At 31.1% G+C, this 22,667-nt stretch overlaps 1 protein-coding gene across 2 annotated transcripts in view; it reads right to left on the bottom strand.

Annotated features, from left to right (window-relative positions):
• The window catches only part of LOC139514302 (ATP-binding cassette sub-family G member 8-like), a 40,050-nt gene that overhangs the window by 6,048 nt on the left and 11,335 nt on the right, over positions 1–22,667 (bottom strand). The window contains exons 1-8 of one of the 2 annotated variants that reach the window (XM_071303348.1): positions 19,398–19,517; positions 14,539–14,850; positions 8,254–8,489; positions 7,556–7,688; positions 6,628–6,751; positions 6,239–6,384; positions 1,273–1,495; positions 751–950 (exon numbers count right to left, since the gene is read on the bottom strand). In XM_071303348.1, the coding sequence (XP_071159449.1) occupies positions 751–950; positions 1,273–1,495; positions 6,239–6,384; positions 6,628–6,751; positions 7,556–7,688; positions 8,254–8,489; positions 14,539–14,821 (1,345 nt within the window). In that variant the 5' untranslated portion in view covers positions 14,822–14,850; positions 19,398–19,517. Of the gene's footprint in view, positions 1–750; positions 951–1,272; positions 1,496–6,238; positions 6,385–6,627; positions 6,752–7,555; positions 7,689–8,253; positions 8,490–14,538; positions 14,851–19,397; positions 19,518–22,667 lie in introns of those variants that run through there. The other variant, XM_071303349.1, reaches the window with a different exon arrangement.

The raw sequence follows: 22,667 nt of genomic DNA, 5'->3' as shown, positions 1-22,667 counted from the left end.
TGTCATACAAGTGAGAGGATTAGTCAGCTATAAAACCTGGTTTAATCCCCCATTTTCTACATAAAAAAATGCCTGCACGTAGTCAGGAATGTGACATTTCTTTTCCATTCGTTTGATTTGATTGAGCTTTTGATTTTTCCATTTGATAAGGGACCTTCCGTTTTAAGTTTTCATTGGAGTTCAGTATTATTTGTTATTTGTTTCAGATATTATCTAGTATAAAAGTTACCCATTATTTCGTCAGCAAGTGATTGCGCATGCAAGAGATCCCTTAAACAACACACACATGTTAAATAAAACCTTCCGTTAGTTATTCGTTATATGTTCTAGGAGGAAGCATGTTATAAGTAAAAGTAAAACAACTAAATAACGGATCGTAAATGATATCGTTCATCTGATTCTAATGTCATGTCAAAATCTTACATTTTGGTGAGTTGTAGATTAACTCCAGGTTTATTAAAGAGGTATCACTTGAAATCATATCAATATCAAAACCATTTGAAAGTTTGAAACTTTTTTTTGCTTAGTAACAATTTTGTCCAAAATACTTTATTTATCATGTTATATTTACTGGAGTAATATGTATATTATCCCTTCTACCGGTTACTTGTATTTTTTTTACACAGGAATGTGGTCATATGTATGAATTAAGAAATATTCTCATTTACTCAAATTTGAATTGTCTAAAAAATGAAATAAAAGAAGTTAAAGCATAAACAACCTCACATAAAATTGGCGTTCTAAACTTACATTGGGCTATAACATCAAGTATGACCATATAAGGATATAATGCCGCTAGGATGTACATCAGACCAAACCAATCACGTATATTACTCTGACCATATGCCAACTTATAATAAACCAAACCAACAACAAAAGACATGGCAAACGCCTGGATAAATTGTGCTGATAGGTTAAGGTAATCTTCTAATATATTTCGTGTACATCGCCTGTCAGAAAAGAAACAAAGATTAATGAAAATTTGAAATATGAAGTCATAATATAAATATTATTGTAAACCCAAAATTAAGAAATCTCGAATTGACTTTGAAAACTAAAAGAAGTATAAAAGCTAGTCGGAAAATATTAATACAACAGTTATCTTATAAAAAGTGAATTAAATGATGGGAGCAATCAAACATATCCCCCATACAATGATTATAGGATTTTCACATTACTTTTACAATACCAAGTATTGGTTATAAAGGTAAAACACTGGTAAAAAATATATGATAGCGTTTACAAGTACATTTTCAAGACAAAAGGACATACCTGAACAAGACGGAAAACTGTCTAAAATACCCTGGGGATTGACTGAACTTATTAATCATGTTCAACATATCCATCATTGGAACCTCTTCCTCTGTGTGAACTGAAATATCTTGTTCTGACACAACCGACCTCTTTTGTGTATAATTCTGTAACAGATTCTCCATTGTTTGTCGACTCGACTTTTCCGTTTCTTCTGATGATGAATCCAAGGTAACCAAATCAACTGGAAGTAAAAATTTACAGTATACAATTTTTTTGAAACTGTTAGAGTGAACTGAAATTAATTAAACTACAAACATGTTTCAGAGTTCAGTGATCTATACTACAAAGGAAAACGGATAAGTTGTTACAAAAGGTATCAACAATGTATGCATCACTTTTGAAAGGCAGAAATGTATGAGGAGAACTCGTAAATTCGCACCCGTCCAATCGATTGCCATGCCATGTTTAAGGTGAGGAATTCCTCCAAGTGCGGGTTTTCACGCTGCGTTGAGAACCCATTGACAGGCTTCGGCTGTTACCTTCTTTTTGGTAGGGTTGTTGTCTCTTTGGCATATTCCCCATTTCCATTCTCAATTTTATTCACTATTTAAATTCTCAAATAAAAATATAGATCGCCAGAATAAATTAAAGAAAGAGGGAAGTCCATAATCCCTGACAAAACCAAACGCTCGAATATGTCATTATTCGGATCGAAGGAAGATGAGGAATGACTTTTTTCAAGAACCTGTCTATGGAAGTTTCATTGACGTAAGGTAATTGGTTCAAGAGGATGCATTGCCATTAAAACTTAAGGTGGTATGGGAGTCTAAAATAAAAATGATAGAATTTGTTCATACTTTGCCAAAACGTTGTATAAATTGATACATGTTGAAAAATATAATAAAAATGATAGGTCACCGCGCATTTTCTCAAGCTACAGGACGGGACAAAATGACACATTTTGTATGGAATATACAGGAAAAAACACAATTTTGTGATTATAAACTAATCAAAATGATAGAATTGTTAAATACTTCAGGAAAAGATAGCTTTCAGACACTGCTTTGAGAATATCAAAAGAAAAGATAGGGTCACCGTATGTTTTTTCCGGCTAAAATACAAACAGGAAAATTCCATACAGAATCCTTCAGAAAATTCACTTTTTTAGAGTTACCTCCCCTTAAAATGCCAATTTTTAGAAAAAAGATAAAAACAACCAAAAATAATTAACATTTGCAAAAATATCAATATTTAGAAGTTATATTCTTATAAATTGGTACTTTTAAGTGAAAATGTACATTAAACATCTGCATTCCTGCATCAAATTTTGCTAACTTGATGGAAAATCTGAACCTTTGATTCTCTGTTTTTTACAATCCAAGATGGAGGAAGACACCCATACCACCTTAAAACTACATGTTTTGCTAGTGAAAATCCAAACCATAACAAGCAAATGTAGACACAACACAGTATTGAAAGTCAACGTGCGGGAGGGACGAACTCTAATTAAGAAAAAAAACATATAAGATGACTGTTCAACGGAGAGGAAACAACACATTATCGAGATACTATATCATAACATTTAACTCGTTTAAGTCTCAAACATAACACATACTAACAATATATATCACTTTTGCCATTTGTATAAGTTTGTTACATTTAACATATTAATTCATTTGCACGAAACTAGTGCAGTTGTTTAAGGGTATAAGATTATGATATCGTGTCATGAGACGAGAAATGTCTAATTGAGTAAATGAGAAACACTATATAGTATGGCATTTAAGCTTTGGTAATATTATTTAATTCTTTTTTCACCTTTAGATCGAACTATAGAATACGGGACACGTTGTTCCTGTTAAAACATTCATACATCACGTAAATTTAAAATTTATGAGTTTCAAAAGAGCTTAAATGAATTAAACATTTGAGGAGGAACTCATGACTCATTAATTTAAGTATTTCTTTGTTTCATTCTGGAATAAATTAAAGGACACAAATTATCTTGCAACTCGCATTATTTCTTAAAAATTGTTTTAATGTTATCACGGTATAAAAAATGACTCTAAGGGATACCAAATAGTGGTAACTTAATCAAATTCCTCCATATTAACCACCAACAAATATAAATGCAGTGAATAAAAAAAGAGAAACAGTCAAAACAAGAAAAAAGATGGGACTGATTTCCGTTATACATGTTACTAAGTAGCTAAGATTATTTCCTTTTTTTATTGTTCCAACATTCAGTAGTGTGCTTACATGTACAAATACTAATGTACCCTTATTGCTAACTTTTCACCTGTGTAAATGTGTTATAATTCGTAGTAGGATACCATCCCGAAACTAACAAAGATATGCAACTTTGACCTTGACCTTTAACTTGTTGACACCCTTCGCTATGTCTTTGATCGTTATCAACGTTTATTCGAAACAAGCCAAAGAAACTCGCGTCATCATAAGAAACCATTTATTGCGGACATACAGACAACATGATTGACGGACGAATATTATTAATTTACACTCCTGTTTTTTTTCGGGGCAGCAGGATAACAAAATGCTTAATTTTATAATCAATTAGTTTTGTACCTAGTTATACATAATTCAGGGAGGTAGTTATATCAATTATAGAACAACTCAATCCCTATACAGCATGTTAATAAACAAAATACTAGTAATGGAAATAAATGAAAGATGGAATAAGTGGTGAATTTAACATGTACCAACAATAATAGTCAAATTAGTTTATTAAATCGATTTGCATAGGAATTGATCATTTGTCTTTCGATAACAAATGGATAGCTGAATAAAATGCAAAAAATAAATGTCACGATATGAATACAAGATCTACACTAGAAACATTCCACGTTAAATCAAAACAAATGCCACTAAAACTGTAATATATATTTCTCATATTCTTAACTGCAGTAATAAACAGAACATAACAGAAATATAGACGAAGTGTTGTGAATTTTAATATTGTTTTAACAACACTTTATTTGATTAAAATTATTTGATCCAAGGACAGTAATAAGGTAATATTGACTCAAATGGTTAATTAAAAACATTCATCTATAATAAAGTCTTATTATTTTCTACGTTAAACGCTCGTTTCGTTTTCACAAGACTTATCAGTGATGCTCAAATCAAAACAGCTAAAAGGCTAACTCAATAATAAACTGAAGAGCATTAAAAACCGAAATTTGTGACAAATAAGGCGAAGGGAATCTCCACCTGGTGGTTAAAAATCAAAATGTTATGGAAAATTCAAACAGTTAATTTTCAAATTTAGAAAAAAAATCGATGTATCAATTATATTTCTTCATATAAGTGATGACTACTGGGGTGAAAACACTGAAATGTAGATTGGAACGGACAATAAGTTTGTATAATGTGTACAACAGTATTTAATTTGTTATACGAATGAAACCTGTGGAAATCGTCAAACTTGAATCGAAGCGAAACTTGATGCACAAAAGAATCGACACAGAACATCGGTACACTAATGTTGTCTTAATTAGACAAATTTGTAGGATACCATCATCCACTATATTTTTTTTAAAGAAATGATACCTATTTCTCTTAGAACATACAGAAGTGTGATGTATATTTTTTGTCCAAAGTTACTATTGTTTAGATATTTTCGAACACATTACTGATTACTCAGGTTAATCAAAAAGTGTTCATCGAATGTACCAACTACGGAATGTTTCACTCTATGAAACTGACCTTGATTAATTATATTTCACTACGGAATTAAAATTTCATTATAAAACTGCAAAAAAAAACCCAATTGGGAATGATAACTTTTATAAATCAGTTTTATTTTTAGTAGCAGTCTTGCTAAGAATAATCCAAATTGATGAACTAGTGATACACAGTGCCATTTATATTAATTCTTCTATAAAATTGAGAATGTTTCGCCCATTGCATGATTCTAAGCTGGACTGCTACTGAAATCAAATTCAGTTGTAGTTATGATCTTTGTTTTAGACTGATTGTTTTGGGGTGTTGAACGCCACTTTCAACACAATTAGCTATATCGTGGCGGTCAGTTTTTGTTGGTTTCGGGAAGCTTCTGCCTTAATTTTAGATAAAAAGCTATTGTTTCTAAAGCAAAAGTTACTAACCTATTGATATGTAATTATTACAGATATCTGCAGCAATTTAAGAACATGTAATTTAGGTAGTAAAGATTCATTAATAATTTACAGACTTAAACTCTGGATGGTTGTTTCATTATAGCCATAATGTCAATACCAATATATCTTATAAAGTATTAATGAATATATCTCAGAACGTCTTCAGGGCGATCACTATTTATTATACGGGGCAGTATTCATTAATTTAGCACGTTATAACCTTAAAAATCGATGGTATAATCTAATCAGTCGAACATGTGAATTATTACAGACACTAATGGTTTGGACATAATCTAATTTGTGGTAAATCAGTTGTCTTTGGTTTGTATAACATAAAGGTAACTTGATAAAATACCTAAGATTGCTGTTACATTAAGGTAAAGAAAAACTAGAAAGACTAAAAGCAAAGATTTAATAATTATATATTCCCCAACATTTTGTCAATACATAGCATTGTCCATCTTTAATCTAGAAAAATCTTAAAAAGTTCAGAAAAATCTATGACAGATCACAAAAAAGTATTTACAGTTTTGTGAAGACATTGATACAACCTTATTATTATCGCAACAGTACATGTAATTTTAATAAGAAATAAGTTGAACATTGGTATTTGTGGACTGATGTTTATGCGTTTGTTTCTTAAACAAGGCTTTTCTTTATCATTTCAAATTCTTCTTGCTTTATATATTATGTATTTGTATTCTCTTTTGTTCATATCGATTGTATATCGACAATCAACATGACAACGCATTGCCAGTGATCATATAGTTGTGGGTTTCGTTATTATTAACTACACTCAAATATCTACAGAAAACAAAGCATTGCTTTTATTGAATAGTACTTACTGTAATAATCACCAGGGTTTGTTAAATGAGGACAAGGATATCCAAGATTTGTAAAATAATCAACCATTTTAGCCGCTTCGCCATTATAAACCACATTTCCTTTTGTCATAATCATTACTCGATCAAACAGCTCAAATATATCAGACCTGAAAAAGAGAATTAATAGAATAGATCTGAAGTTTTATGTGGTCAAGAATTATAAGTTTTAATTCCCGTATTTTAAGAAAATTATTTATGGCATTTTTTGGTTCTCTCTTCCGACAACGGTCTTGTTTGCTCTTTTCTATTTAACAGTTCCATAACTCTTGTATCCGTTGGTATTTTCTATTTGCTTAAATAGTTGTAAATTATCTATGATGTTCTAAAATGCGATACACTATAATACTAACCTTGGTTGATGTATAGACATTATGACTGTTCTGTTATTTCTTGACATCTTTGCTAAAGTTTCAACCAGATGGTGAGCTGTAAAAGCATCCAATCCTGAAGTTGGTTCATCGAGGAAAATAATGCCTAAAAACAAGAGAGCATAATTAATATAGATAAAGGATAACATAACGTTCGACAATTGAAAATCATAACTCCAATGGCCAGCAGAACTTTGGATGAAATTGAAAAGACAAAAGATAGCCAACAAAAATTATACAGAATATTGCAGGTTGAGAAAGTAGAACCCTATTCATATACTGGAAGGCCCAGTTATTCTTGTCCCTATTCTGATACCCGTTATAATGATCATGTTAAAATCAACTAGATCGGTGATAAGGACAGCAGGTTGGTAGATTCTCTGAAATAAAACCTACTTATACCTTACTACCCGTTAATTCTTTAACCCTTAACATTAAGGAACTAAAAAGAATGAAGTTAAATGCGTCTGAATTTTAAAAATGAATATGTTAGACAAGATGTTATTGGATTATAGAAAGCTTAATTCCAAACGCGTCTACGTGTTAATACTAGCCTTTCATATGTTTAGATTTAAACGTTCCTGTTAAATATAAATCCAGAAAAACACTCCTGACATACGAACGTTTTAATCTCAATTAATCTTAGTCTTTAGTTTTCTATGCTTTGTCTTGTGTACTATTATATGTCGGTGTATTTATCTTTTTTAGTCATGGCGTTGTCAGTTTTTTTTCGATATATATGAGTTCAACTGTCCCTTCGGAATCTTTCGCCTCTCTTAACAATAAGGCATCAGGTTTTTTAAAAAAGAAGATTGTTTATGGTTTGTAAAAAAACTAATAAAAGAGTTCAATGTGCCATAAAACATTAAAAAGCTTGCAGATTAATAGTTACTACATTGAAAAGACTTACTTGGATCAAGCAATAACTGTATTCCAATACTAACACGACGTCTCTCACCACCAGACACACCACGGCTCTCTGCATTTCCAACTTTGGAATTTGAAACATGTCTTAATCCCAGTTCAGCTATCACACTGTCTACCTAATGAAAATACATATTTGATAAATCATAGTGTGAGAAAAACGTTAACATACACAATAAGGAGTGGTGGTATAATTTCCAAAAATACAGTTATCAACCAGTAACTTTACTTAACTTATAGATTGATGCTGTAAACAACTAGGTGAAACTAAACAGGTAGTATTATTTCATACATATATACATGATAAACGAAGTGGTCACATCAATGCTAATGTTTCAATTACTACTAAGGATAGTAGTACAAAGTATTAATAAAAATACCAAACCCTAGGGTAAGTTCAAAAAGGGAGAGTCCATTATAAAACTGACAAATCAAACGTTAGACTATTTCAACCAACGTTACTAACATTTAAAGTATGTTCAATAAATTGCTAAGATATGTTGAAAGGACGAGAAATAAATTTAAAAAAAAACTTGTACAGCGCGTTTTTCCTTTTCAGATTGAATGATTAATTTGTTCGCTGCCTCAGTATTCCTGTAAAGTCTAACTTACAACACATGATCGATATAAGAACCTACGCCAGAAACAGTGACGTCAGACTATACAAATAAAAAATAGCCTTACCCTATCTTCTATTTTTTTACTCGTAAAAGTTGTCGGCAGCTTTAGTTCTGCAACAAACATAAGTGTTTCCTTTATCGTCAAATGTGGTAACAGTCTATCGTCTTGTTTAACGTATGCTGAGAACGATCTTATCATAGAATTGTTCTGTTGAACTCCGTTCAGATAGACATCTCCAAGTATCTCACCAACTGTAATACGTCCTGCCAATACATCTAACAGACTTGTTTTACCACTTCCTGAAAAAAGGTTGATGAAACATTTAACATTGATGATGATTGGTGCTTATGTAGTACCTTTGACTGGTTATAAAGCCCTAGCACGGTCGGTAATTTCTTTTGATTAACCATTGGTCAATGAATGGAAAAATCAACTACTATTTTTGTCTTCCCTTCGAACCAAAAATATCTGATGAATTGGACTTAGTTCTATTTTTTGAGTGTATTTATTTTGGCTAATTGTCTGAACAGTGGGTTTGATGAAACCAAATATTAGACACACTAAACGATAAGGAGCAACACAATACATATTAAATTACAGGCAACGGTAGCGGTCGATGTCCGAATATCAAAAATACATTAAGAAGTTTAAAATCATGGTAAAATAAAAAAAAATGAGCAAATCGCATGAATGTCAAAACAAGCGCGACTGGGTACACCGACAATGTTATCGTCTCTTGCTAAGCAAGCATCACCTGCCATGATAATCCACAAAACACGTCTAATGTCTAATGCATAATATTAGGGAAATGTTTTATATATTTGTATTTATAACATTCATATTTTGAAATCACTGTTCATTTGTTTAAAAGATGGATATAAAAATTGAAGTGCACACGTGTGAACTCTAAAAGATTTGTTGATTTGCATTTTTGGGAAAGTAACACATAGCTTATTTCTATAACTTTGTAAAGGTTATATGAAAAACAAAATATATAATTGAAGTGAATTTGTTTAATTTACTCGCATATCATTTTCAATATATAACAATTCTATGCGATTGTCATACAAGTGGTATATTTAGATAGCTATAAAACAAGCTTTAATACATAATTTTTACATGAGCAAATGTTTGTACCAAGTAAGAAATATAACAGTTATTTTCCATTCGTTTGATGGGTTCGAGCTTTTGAATTGGTAAATTATTAAGGGATTTTCATTTTTGAATATTTTATTGATGCTCAGAATTTTTATTATTTTTGTTTTTGAATTCGGAAATTAGTGATGCATGTAACGATACATCAGAGAAAGCACAACTTTTTAATTTTCTATGAAACAGTTACAATTATCTCTTATATTAGCAAAAGTGCATTTTTGTAGACAAGTAGGTACTCTTGTTTAATTATGATTCTATACGTTACCAAGGCCAATAATTAGTTAATGGAATCCAGTGACGCAAATACATTTTCTCTGAAGAATAGATTTTTTAGTCCTACTGTTTAGAGTAATGCCATGTCCAGGACAGGCTATATATGGAAACTTACTTTTGCTTTACAAATCTATATATACATGCATCCAAGTATAACTTTTATTTATTACAAACGTCCAGACGAACTACGTCAATTGTGACATATACAAGTTATTTGCTTTATGGGGTGTTCACTTGAGGTTTTCTTCATGTAGATTGCGTAACTTCTCTCTTTATGGTTTTGATATAAAATAGGGGAACACTTTTCTGTCTAACAGTATCATTAGATTTTGTATATGATAAATGTACGAGGTTCTAAAATTATGCCAATATTTTCCCAGAATATTGTAGCATATGTTTAATATGATATCTACATGGTGGTAACATTACACAGGGGAACATTTTTTTTGTTGTCTTACAGAAGCAGTTCATTGTATTAATAAACTGTGTATATGATATACATTAGAAATTCTATAATATGGCTCTATATTCCCTGAATATGTTTCCCCTGTATACCAATAAGACATAAGTTCAAACATATCATTTGTAAGTGAAATGTCACTCTTTGAATGTTATTACAAAAAAATAAGTATTATCTATAATACTGAACTACATGGTAAATTCAAATATAGGGAAATCCATAAAACTGACAAAATCAAATGTCAGATTAAATCAACAAATAGAACAAATGAAAAACAACTGTCAAATTCCCGACTTTGTACAGACATTTTGCGAAGAAAATTGTGAGTTAAATCTGGTTTATAGCTAGCTAAACCTCCAACTTGAATTGCGTCCAAAGTAATGAAAACAAAAAATATTGTGTAAGTAAACACACAGATCGGAAAAAAATTAAACTCTCATGGATGGTCTTAAAAATTGAATTTCTATTCGTTCTTTTCGGTAAATCAAAATATGGTATTTAGTCTGGGAGAGATAAAATGCGCAAATGAAACGTTGACAATAGGAAACTTGAAATCTTAGCTTTTCATGGTTCCTTGACATTTATAGAAAGGATGTAATAAGGTGGGAGGTTTACGGTTTAATGTCTGAATGATGTAGTAATTAATACAAACGAATAGTTTACATGTGAAATATTATTAATATTATTTTATGTTGTTATTTATGCCAAAACACTAAATACATAGATTTTTCATGAATCAAAGAGTTAGTGATTTGGATAAGGATGACAACTTTTAAACAAGTATGTTCAATATATAGATATAGTTCAACTTGATTTCATATCAAATTAATTTTTTTTTACACTTTTTCATAATACTAAGCCAATAACAAACGGATATTGCATTTCTTTTCCTTTTATGTTCTAACATATATAATGAGCTAAATGATGAAAAGAAAGCATTATTAATGTTTATCGATATTCTGGTCAACTTCACAAAAGAATGATTTGCCTACATAAAGTATGCAGGAAATGGTCCAATATCTCAAGTGAGTTATTACACATAAAAATCCAAAGTTTTACGTAGTAACAAGTTCGGCTTCCTTTCAGCAATTCCAAATATGGTAAATTAATCATGTGTCTATTATTTTTTAGTATCAAATGTATTCCTGCTAACAAGCTTTAAGTGGCATCTCCAAAAAAATGACACATAGTCCCAGATACCACGTCAAGCATTAACTATAGAAAAAAATCATACAAACAAAGACCAGCAACAACAAACAATACCATATTTTGTAAGTACAGTGAAAAATTAAAGTAAATTTTTAATATTCGGCAGGGTTCGTGTTGCTCTATTCAATTGTCTCTATATTATTTTGAGGACTTTTAAAAGACTAGTAATTTATCATTATTCCTTCAACGGTATTTAAGCATGCCTTCGTATGACGTGTTGTTTATTTACATTACGCATTTTTTTTCGGATTTCACTGCATTCCACATAATGTCTGGCTTCATAAAGATTTCATAATCTATCAAACGAGTTAAGTAAACCATACACAATGACCAGGATATTGAGTGTCATGATACGACAACATTATCCGAACTTATCAACGAACCAAAGTATAAAAATTTACTTGAGTAATAACAATTAAGAAAAAAAGGAAAATCATAAAAATAATGAACTCTGAGGAAAAGTCAAAACGGAAAGTCCCTAATAAAATGCAAACAATCAAAAGTTCAAATACATCAAACGAATGGATAACAACTGCCATATTCCTGACTTGATACAGGCATTTTCCTATGTAAACCATGATGGATTAAACCTGGGTTTGTCGCTAGCTAAAACTCTTTTGTATTACAGTTACATTAAATCCATTGACAACGATGTGTGAACAAAACAAACAGACGTAATAGATACAAATGTCAAAAACATGGGTACAACAGTCAACATTGTGATATAATCTCAATCACTATAAAAATAAACAATTATTTAACAAAGAAGCACAAAAAGGCATAATGACAAAGCACATTAGCAAAATTGAAAGACAAGAATAAACAAATTTACAATAGTACAATAATAAAATGACGGGATGTTTAAGTACAGAGCCATGTCATATGTATCAAAGAAACACAAAAGACATAAAGACAAAGCACACTAGCAAAAATGAAAGACAAGAATACAAAACTTATCATAGAACAATAACACAATGACGGGAAATATAAGTACAGAGCCACGAAATTAGCGGTATCGACTCAAAGCAGTCAGAGATTTATTTGACGTGTAACTGATTTTATTTTAGAACAAATTAATAAATGAAAAAGGATTGGAAAGAAAATACATTGTCAAGATATCTATAAACTTCTTTAATAGTTCTTATAATCAAGGAATTGTATGTTTAAAGATACATTTTTGTTTTGTTTTAATCGACTTAAAGAGAAAATATTTCTAATATATTTGTACATCCTTTTGTTTCCAAACGTTTAGCTTTGTTCTTGCCTTATTGACTTAAATTCAGAAATTTCGCGTATTGTTTTTTTCTAATTTTATTTCCCTAAAGTGTAGAATTGTTTATAGCTTAGTTTAAGCAGATGATCTATAAAACGAATTAAATTGTATAGTATTATCTATTATTGTCAACATGTACATTTGAACGATACGAAATCGATCACATTGTCAAATAAAACGTCATGAATAGTAATATCATTGTTGAATAACAATTTTAATCAGCAAGGTCCTAGACAATATCAAGGTTCGTAAAGTTTGTCTGTACTGATGAGGAAATCACAGATATAATAACAACTGTTATCATTATCTCAAAACAACATTGTAAAGTACCCTTTGAAGAAGCAAAGTTCGTGCAAATTGCTTTGATGATATCCTAGTACAACAATATGCACACTTTAGGGTAAAGTTTGGCTCAACTCTGACACATTCTTTGTGTGGCTGTTCCTTTGCAGGAGTATGTGGCATAGTTAAATATTTTTCGTTTCTTGAAATTTTTTACAATTGTTTTCCGTTTCATATTAGATGAGACAACTGCTATCATTATCTCAAAACAACACTGTAAAGTACAGCTCGAATAATCAAAGTTTATACAAATTACTTTGATGATATCCCAGAACAACAACACCACGTTATGGGACAGTTTGGGTCAACTCTTACAATTTTTGTGTGTGGCATGGTTCAGTACTTGTCGTATGTTAATTTTTCACTATTGTTTTCCATTATATAAAATTAGGTTTTTGATATTCTATTTCAATTTTGTGTATTTTTGGTATTCTTGCATTTATTCATCGTCGTCGTCCTAATGGAATTTTATGCTACTGTCATACAAGTGAGTGGTTTGGCTAGCTATAAAACCAGGTTACATTCACCCTACATAAGAAAATGTCTGTGCCAAGTCAGGAATATGACAGTTGGTATCCATTGTTTGATGTGATTGAGCTTTTGATTATGCCTATTGATTAGGGACTTTCCTGTTTAATTTTCCTCGTAGTTAGGTATTTTTGTGATTTTACTAATACTATATAAACAAACTTTCTATTGCGATCTAACCGAAACTTGGATAAATGATTCTTCGTGAATAAATAAAGGCAACAGTAGTATACCGCTGTTCAAACTCATAAATCCATGGACAAAAAACAAAATCGGGGTAACAAACTAAAACTGAGGGAAACGCATAAATATAAGAGGAGAACAACGACACAACACTACAATGTAACTAACACACACAGAAACGGACCAAGCAAACTATTTTATTTTTGGATATCATTTATTCTAGGATATCATCAAAGTAATTTGTATAAACTTTGATTATTCTAGCTGTACTTTACAGTGTTGTTTTGAGATAATGATAGCAGTTGTCTCATCTATTTTATTTTTTTATCAATAAAAGACATTATGTAGAGAAATAAATTTAAAATATGTGTTTCAGTTCCCTGTATGGACCTAATAAGGGTTTTTATACTTACAGTGACAATGATGACAGCATGCATAGCTGATTGTTTTCTCTTTTATTTGTTTCATACTTTGTCAAGTCAGAGCCCTGTATAATTGACTATGCAGTCGATTTTGCTTATTGTTGAATGCCTTACGTTAATCTGTATTTGCTCAAATCTATGTCATTTGTTTTCTTGTGGATAGTTATCCTAATGGCAATAATACCACCCACATCTCCTTTACGGAATATCTCTCAATTGGTAAATATTGGTTTTATGAAGATAACAGCAATATTGATGAAAGAAGAACCAAAGGTGTAAATACCAAGTACAAAATAAAGCTTCAAAGAATATTTGCCACAATAACCCAATTTGATTATGAATATATCAATGAAATTCTATTGTAGGAAAGTGTTATGAATTAACCAACAAGATTGATCATTCTATAGAAAGATATCAACACTTAAATCCTTGTTTAAGTGTTATGTTTACATACATATATATATATATACATCAAATTGTTATAGTATTAGATATAAAATTACCTGAACTTCCCATAATGGCCAGCAGTTGTCCAGATTTGGCTGTGAATGTTACGTTGTCTAAGACTTTTTGTGGTCCGGAACATTCCGTTACTTCCCATGGCATCTGTAAAGTGGACAATTTCTGGAAGAAGTTTAAATTCTTTGGATTTACTGTGTAGCATAGTTTATCGACGCTAAGGTCTATCTGCAGACGTCTGTTCGTTTCCAAGGTATAGGCAGTTTGAGTTGGCGTCTTTTCTTGCGGCTCCTCGATGTTGGAAATTACTTCTGTTGGTGACGACATGGTTTCTTATTGTGTAGTAGACTCCATTACTAAAACAGGATATAAATATATATTGACCCTAGACATTTATCAGTATAGACAAAGATTAATTGATAAAGTTGTCTGATAAATAAAACTAACCCAAATAAAACATTGTCATAAGAATTGGGTATGTTCCTTCTTTTTCCACTTTACTCATAATGATTTTTATAATTAGATGTTTGTTTCTGATTTTTTTTTTAAAGAAATAAAATAATTTGATAAGATACAACTGAAATGTTTACATGACACTGTTCTGCCATCTTTCAATCAAAAGTTGTATTAAATGTAAAGTGAAAATACGATAACAAATGGCGGAATCTATTATTAGTCTATATATCTATAACCTTTTGGACACACACCAATTATTTTAGATTATGAAAAAACTTACGTATCGTATTGGTATCGTATTGCGCATCTGGTGCAGGAAAATTGGTACCGTTAATGTTATTGCAAGCCATGTAACCGCTCTTCTGTTACAATGTATTACTTTAAGGGTGTACTTAGATGAAATTAAATAAATCAAGAATTTTTAATTGATATAACAGGACGGAAGAGCTTTAGTTAATTATCAATACGAAAAGCGATTAACGCCTACATGAGTTTATTTTATCTGTTTTGCCATCTCGGGTTGAGTGTTCACTTAAAAAACATTCTAAGAAAATGCTGTGTTATGCCCCAGAAAACCGAACTGATGCCAAAATAGAAGTAAGTTACATTATATTATTCTTTTGTCTTCCCCTGTGGAATCTTCTGTCTCTTTTTTCATATTTGGTTTAGTTTCTAACGATATACATAATGACCTGTGACCTTACAAGAAAGTATTTGATTGATTTTTAAGCATTGAAAAATAAATTGTAAAAAATTGAATACCAGAGCAATGGAAATCAAAGGAAATAAATACATTGATTTATTTCATTCACAGTGAAATCAAAGGTTCAGAGTATAGGAGATAGTATGAAATTCAAAACAGTGTAGCTGTGGCCATTGATTGACCCATCAAAATCATCCATTGACTGGGACAATTTACGTGAACGTTTGTCTGTAACAACCACTGTTCATGACGTACCTACGATAGACATTTAAACTGTGGGGTCAACAAAGGTTTCTTAACGCCTTTAATTATAAAATAATTCGAAAAATTAATCAGGAATAACCTTTGTGTTTTGATTTATATAATTGATATAAATCAAAATATCGTGTTATTTCTGATTAATTTTTCGAATTACTTTATTTAGGTGTTGAGAACCTTTGGTGACCCCATAGTTTAAGTGTCTTTAAAAAGTACATAGTGAGCATTGGTCGTTACATACAAACGTTCACCTAAATTGTCCCAGTCAATGAATGATTTTAATGTGTCAATCAATGGCCACAGCTACACTGTTTTGAATTTCATACTATTTGCTAAAAAGCATTTTATTTCTTTTTCTTAAAATGCGCTAGGCAATCCACCTTCCTGTCGTAGCAGGACGTGACCAAAACAGGTTAATTTAAATTAAACAGTCAGCTTAAAAAACAATGTGGATCTCAGTATTAAGGAACGTAGGTAATTTTTTTTGGATTCCAATATGTGTCCAATGTTTTTTTCTTCTTACTGTACAATTCAAAATGAATCAAAAAGATTTTTCAACTATGTACGTTTTGTATTTATAACAAAGGCGGTAGTTTGTATTTTTTTGCCTAAAAAAAAAAATCGAAAAACATAAGCATATTGATGATATGTAACCTAATTGTGCATGCAAACGTATCAAACAATTGTACATTTGTACCAAAATGGTAGACTTATGCCAGGAACTAATTGAATCGATTTGGAATAAAAAACAGAATTGTGCAGATCAAATTTATTATTCAAAAATACAAACTCCATATGCATTCAAATATTGTTTCAAATCAGTAATAATTTTTAACAGAGTGGAATATTGGTATGTTATTAAATATAAACAGAATGTATAGTATAAATATTGTTAAACATTTTATGTTCGAATAATTATGTTGTTAACAATGTTACTAAGACCCTTTTTGAAGATTAGTGTAATTCATATCAGTTACTCTAAAAATATTTTAATATTTTTTAAAATGACAATTGAAGCCATGGACACAGCAAAAATGTAAAAAGTCGATGTAATAAAACTTTACTGAGTACTTGGAGTACGTAATACGCTTAAGCTAAACGTCAAATCCAGTATTTTGATTGGTTTATTTCTGAGTTGTCTTGCGGCATGCGTACATTGCGGCTTGCCTGTTTTATTTCAAAATGGCTACCGTTACTAGGTATACTGCAGATTCGGGCGACTTTGCTTGCAATTGCTTTTATCTAGTTATATTTATAAATTCTAGATTCACAGTTGTACATGATATATACTTCAGTAAATAATAATATGTCTTTGTGAACTTAATTGAAAATTATGTTAACCAAAGTTTTTTCACGATTGGTATGTTTTCTAGAAATAATCCAACTCACAATGGTACATAATACTTTAGTTATAACACTCTTTATGCCATTGTTAACTTAATTGAAAATTATGCTAACCAAATTTTTTTTCACGATTAGTTTGTTTTCATTTTCTCTGCTGTTCTTTTTTCAAAAACAAAACTGAAGCATGAAGTTCAAGAAAAAAAATCAATTTTGGTCTAAAATATAGAAAGGATTGACTATGTACAAATCTATAGAAGCGAAGAAACCTCTGTTTTAAACTTATTGTCTAGAATTTGTTTAAACATTTAGAAGACTATTCTTTATATATAAGTATTGTATTCATATGAAAATGTGTTACCTAAGTGAGAAAAACTTTTATAATATATTTCAGGCAAAAATGTAAAAATACCAGAAATATATATATAAATATATTTTACAGTGTTCAGTGAGCTGGTCTTATCTTTTTTTAACATACACAATCACGTTATTATTTTTATGCTCCACCTACGATAGTAGAGGGCATTATGTTTTCTGGTCTTTGCGTTCGTCCGTCTGTCGCACTCCAGGTTAAAGTTTTCGGTCGAGGTAGTTTTTGATGAAGTTGAAGTTCAATCAACTTGACACTTAGTACCAGGGCGGATCCAGCCATTTTAAAAGAGACCCCCCCCCCCCCCCCCCCCCCCCGCCACCCTGGATCCGCCACTGAGTACACATGTTCCCTTTGATATGATCTTTCTTATTTTAATACCAAATTAGAGATTTACCCCATTTTCACGGTCAACTGAACAAGAAAGTGATAGTGCGGATTGGGCATCCGTGTACTATGGACAAATTCTTGTTTTAGAACTGTTTTACAAAACGTCGTTGAATTATTCTAAATACTAAGAAAAATCTTCCCGGAATAGATTTCCTTAGTTTTTTTTAGCAAAATCTTTCGGAATATTATACCCTCAATTCACTTTATTAAACTTAGTTATTTATTTCGGCCTTTTAATACTTTTTTTATTCGAGCGTCACTGATGAATCTTGGCGTAGTCGAAACGAACTTCTGGCGTACACTATCAAAAGCTCTAGTTACTTTTTTATTGGCCTATAGATTTGTTTTCTAACCTCGAGATTCTCTCTTTGTAAATTTTATTCCCGATATTCTTGAAGACTGCGAGTTTACTTTTCAAATAAAGAAGAAGAAAAACAAAAAGTTATAGATAATGATGCAAAGCATACAGTTTGGACAAATGTACTGTAATCTTGTAGTTGTAATGTCTTCTGCCAGTTAGAATTGACAATAGAATCTCTTTTTTCTCATTGAACCAACGATAGTATATTGGAAATTATAGGGGTAATGTATATGTACTTGACAATTGTATTGTGAAATATATACATGACCAATTTTCCTGTATTTGTATTTTGAAATATATAGGACCAATTTTCCAGTATTTGTATTGCGGATGTTACAGGCCTATTTTCATGTATTTATTTTACTCACGTCATGGTCCAAATCAAAACTTTGTTACATCCTACTCGAGTTTTAATATCAAATGTTCCAATCCCCCGTACGCCCGGCCTCCTTTGGATGCGCTACTGCAGTGCCTGCACCACTAGTAGCTCTAGTCGCATAATATTTTGATCGTGGCATGTGAATTTTCGATGAAAAGTTGAATTTGGTGACTTTGGAATTGATTCGAAACATTGTATGTGATGTACTAATTTAGAAATAAGTTCTCAGCTGCATCAACTCTAAAAATATCGGATTTATTTTTTTTCTTAGGGGAAAAACTAATCAAAATATTATAGTATTATACGTGTTTCTTCGATAAATCTTTCAATTAACCTTGCAAATTTATATAATGACAGAAAATAATGTATGATTCTCAATAAAAAAAATTAATGCACAAATAACTGATCAATCATTCTATATTTATAAAAAAAATCCCAATAAATAAATGTGTAGATAATTACCCATGTATTTCCTAATATAGAGTTGAATAGATGTATTGTTATTCCATCCACAGAAACGATATGATAGACAGAAAGATATGTCGTAAATAAATAAGATGTCGTAATATTCAGATGTATGAAAAAAATTACATTGTAATTATTTTAACCAATGTGAAGCATGAAATAAACACAAGTGTTACTTACCGGTGTTGCTTTCATTCTTCTACATTGAGAAGCTTGTCTGATGATGACGTCACGTATCGATTCATCAACTCCAAGGAAATTCACTGGCATTGGCGATCGATTATGTTAGGCTTAAATTTATTAAGTGTTTCATCGACATGGTTGTGTTGTATATGAATTTTATTTATTAAAATCACACCTGCCTAGCCCTTTGTCAATGTGTTAAACGTTACTTTTCACAATACACAATATATGACAATATGGACTTTATTTTAAGAATTAAGAACTTCAAGGCTTATTAGAACGTGAAAATTTATGGTTAAAATAATACAGTCAAGAGTCGATGAGACAAATTAATAAAAAAAAACCCATTAAAATAAGATTTTACAAAGTTTGATAAATTAGAAAATTATCAAATTTTTAATTTTTAATGTATGCCGGTGTGATATAATTTAAAATGATAATGTCTTTCATTAGACTATGTTATTTATTTGTTTGATTTGCAAAGCAAGCTATAGAGAAAAGTTATATTTTCTAAAAATATTCAACTTTAAAATTCTTTGCTATTTTTAGCTCACCTGGCCCAAAGGGCCAAGTGAGCTTTTCTCATCACTTGGCGTCCGTCGTCGTCGTCCTGCGTCCGGCGTTAACTTTTACAAAAATCTTCTCCTCTGTAACTACTCGGCCAAATTTAACCAAACTTGCCCACAATCATCATTGGGGTATTTAGTTTTAAAAATGTGTCCGGCGACCCGGCCAACCAACCAAGATGGCGACCATGGCTAAAAATAAAACATAGGGGTAAAATGCAGTTTTTGGCTTATAACTCAAAAACCATTTAGAGCAAATCTGACAGGGTAAAATTGTTCATCAGGTCAAGATATATCTGCCCTCAAATTTTCAGATGAATCGGACATTACGTTGTTAGGTTGTTGCCCCTGAATTGGTACTTTTAAGGAAATTTTGCTGTTTTTGGTTATTATCTTGAATATTATTATAGATAGAGATAAACTGTACACAGCAATAATGTTCAGCAAAGTAAGATCTACAAATAAGTCAACATGACCAAAATGGTCAGTTGACCACTTAAGGAAATATTGTCCTTTATATTCAATTTTTAACCATTTTTCGTAAATCTTAGTAATCTTTTAGAAAAATCTTCTCCTCTGAAACTACTGGGCGAATTAAACCAAACTAGGCCATAATCATCATTGGGGTATCTAGTTTAAAAAATGTGTCCAGTAACTCGGCCAACAAACCAAGATGGCAGCCATGGCTAAAAATAGAACATGGGGGTAAAATGCAGTTTTTGGCTTATAACTCAAAAACCAAAGCATTAAGAGCAAATCTGACAGGATGTAAAATTGTTGATCAGGTCACGATCTATCTGCCCTGGAATTTTCAGATGAATCGGATAATCGGTTGTTAGGTTGCTGCCCCTGAATTGGTAATTTTGAGGAAATTTTGTTGTTTTTTTGTTATTATCTTGAGTATTATTATAGATAGAGATAAACTGTAAACAGCAATAATGTACAGCAAAGTAAGAACTAAAAATAAGTCGGAGTTATTGCCCTTCATAGTCAATTTTTAACAATTTTCATAAAATTTGTAGATTTTCAATAACATTTTCCAAAGAAACTACTGTTAGAGATAGAGATAGTTTAAAGCAGCAAGAAAGTTTAGTAAAGTAAGATCTACAAACACATCACCATCACCAAAACACAATTTTGTCATGAATCCATCTGTGTCCATTGTTTAATATTCACATAGACCAAGGTGAGCGACACAGGCTCTTTAGAGCCTCTAGTTTTATTAGTTCTAAATTAAATCCAGAAAAGCGCTTCGGACGCAAGAAATTAATAACGTGTTGTTTTCAATATTTTATTCTTAATCTAGAAAGACTTGAATTGTTAATTTAAATTTCATAAACAAAAGTAAAATAATAATACATTTTTTTTTTCAAGAATTTTGGAAATACTCCTTATTTGTTATCTTTAGTTCTAATAATGAAAATCAATGAATACGCAGATGTTATCATGCCATTGGAAGCTGTTGTTTTGGAAAATAAATCTCTTACCGCTGATTTCAAAATCGGATTTGTTTTTGTGACCGTCGGTTTTTTCCCTTTATCTGTTGGTATTGATGATAATTACAGAGTTAAGACAGATATACCATTAGGAGCATTTTAATCAGATTTACTTTCATGATGTTGTATCTCTTAAATCTGAAGATTTTTCCTACCACAAGAGAGTTAGCCAGATTGGAAACTTACGATCTAAATAGCTTTCCCAGTTTGTCTTTTGCATTCACCAAGAAAGAATTATGTTATCATCATTATATTCTGGTAAGCGATTACAGGAGTACTTGTAGTAGTACATATGGCTTTGCAGGGATCAATTTGTCCACAACTTGCAGCCTCTAGCCATTCTAAACAATTGTATGGGTTTTTGTGAACATAATTTGCTCAATATTAATTACTCATTCGACCACCGACCCCCGACAGAATGATTTAAAAGGGAGCAGACCAGCAGCGGAAAACCCAGTTAAATAACAAATATTTCTTTGCCTCAAATTTTTTTTCGCACTGCTCGGCAAAAATTTAAGCTTGTCCCCCCTCCCCCAACCTAAAATCCTGGATCCGCCCCTACAGACACATTCAAAGCGGTATATAGAATCGGACTCAATTGTACTCCACACAATTAGTCACGCAAGAAAGGCTTCTTTGAAATATTTACAGTTTGTTCAATCCACTCTATATTTGCATATCACCTATCATATTTTTGGCAAGATGTTAACTGCATAAAAATAAAGATGATAACACAAAAAAAGTGATGTTTTTAAATGATTTTTTTAATTTTAAGTTGTCATGAAAATATGAATTTCCTCATTTCCTCATTTCCTTTATTTTCACTTCATCTACATTGATTCGTAACCTAAATTGTGAGGTGACATTTCGTTTCGTTTTGTGTTGTGCAATTTTATAATAGTGTGATTTCCCATAAATGAAACATGTACTCGTTTTTTTGTGAGCGACTTTCTATTTCTGCAATAATCTTCATATTCACTTTGTTTGAGATGAAAATTTAATTTTAGGAAAACCAAAAACATTAAGAGTACGAAAATTGTATTCGCGCGCAATTCATTTTCGAGTGGACACGGGAATATGTGATACTTTGATCAACTCTAACATTAAATGATCTCGAAATTAGAAAAACGCAAAAATAAATCAACGCAAAGTCTGTTGAAAATGCCTAACCGCGCAAATAATATAGTATATATCAAACAGCAACC

Source organism: Mytilus edulis, chromosome 3, assembly GCF_963676685.1.
Source record: "Mytilus edulis chromosome 3, xbMytEdul2.2, whole genome shotgun sequence".
NCBI lineage: Eukaryota > Metazoa > Mollusca > Bivalvia > Mytilida > Mytilidae > Mytilus > Mytilus edulis.
Note: the sequence above shows the minus strand (reverse complement) of the source record. Positions and strands in the feature narration are given on the sequence as shown.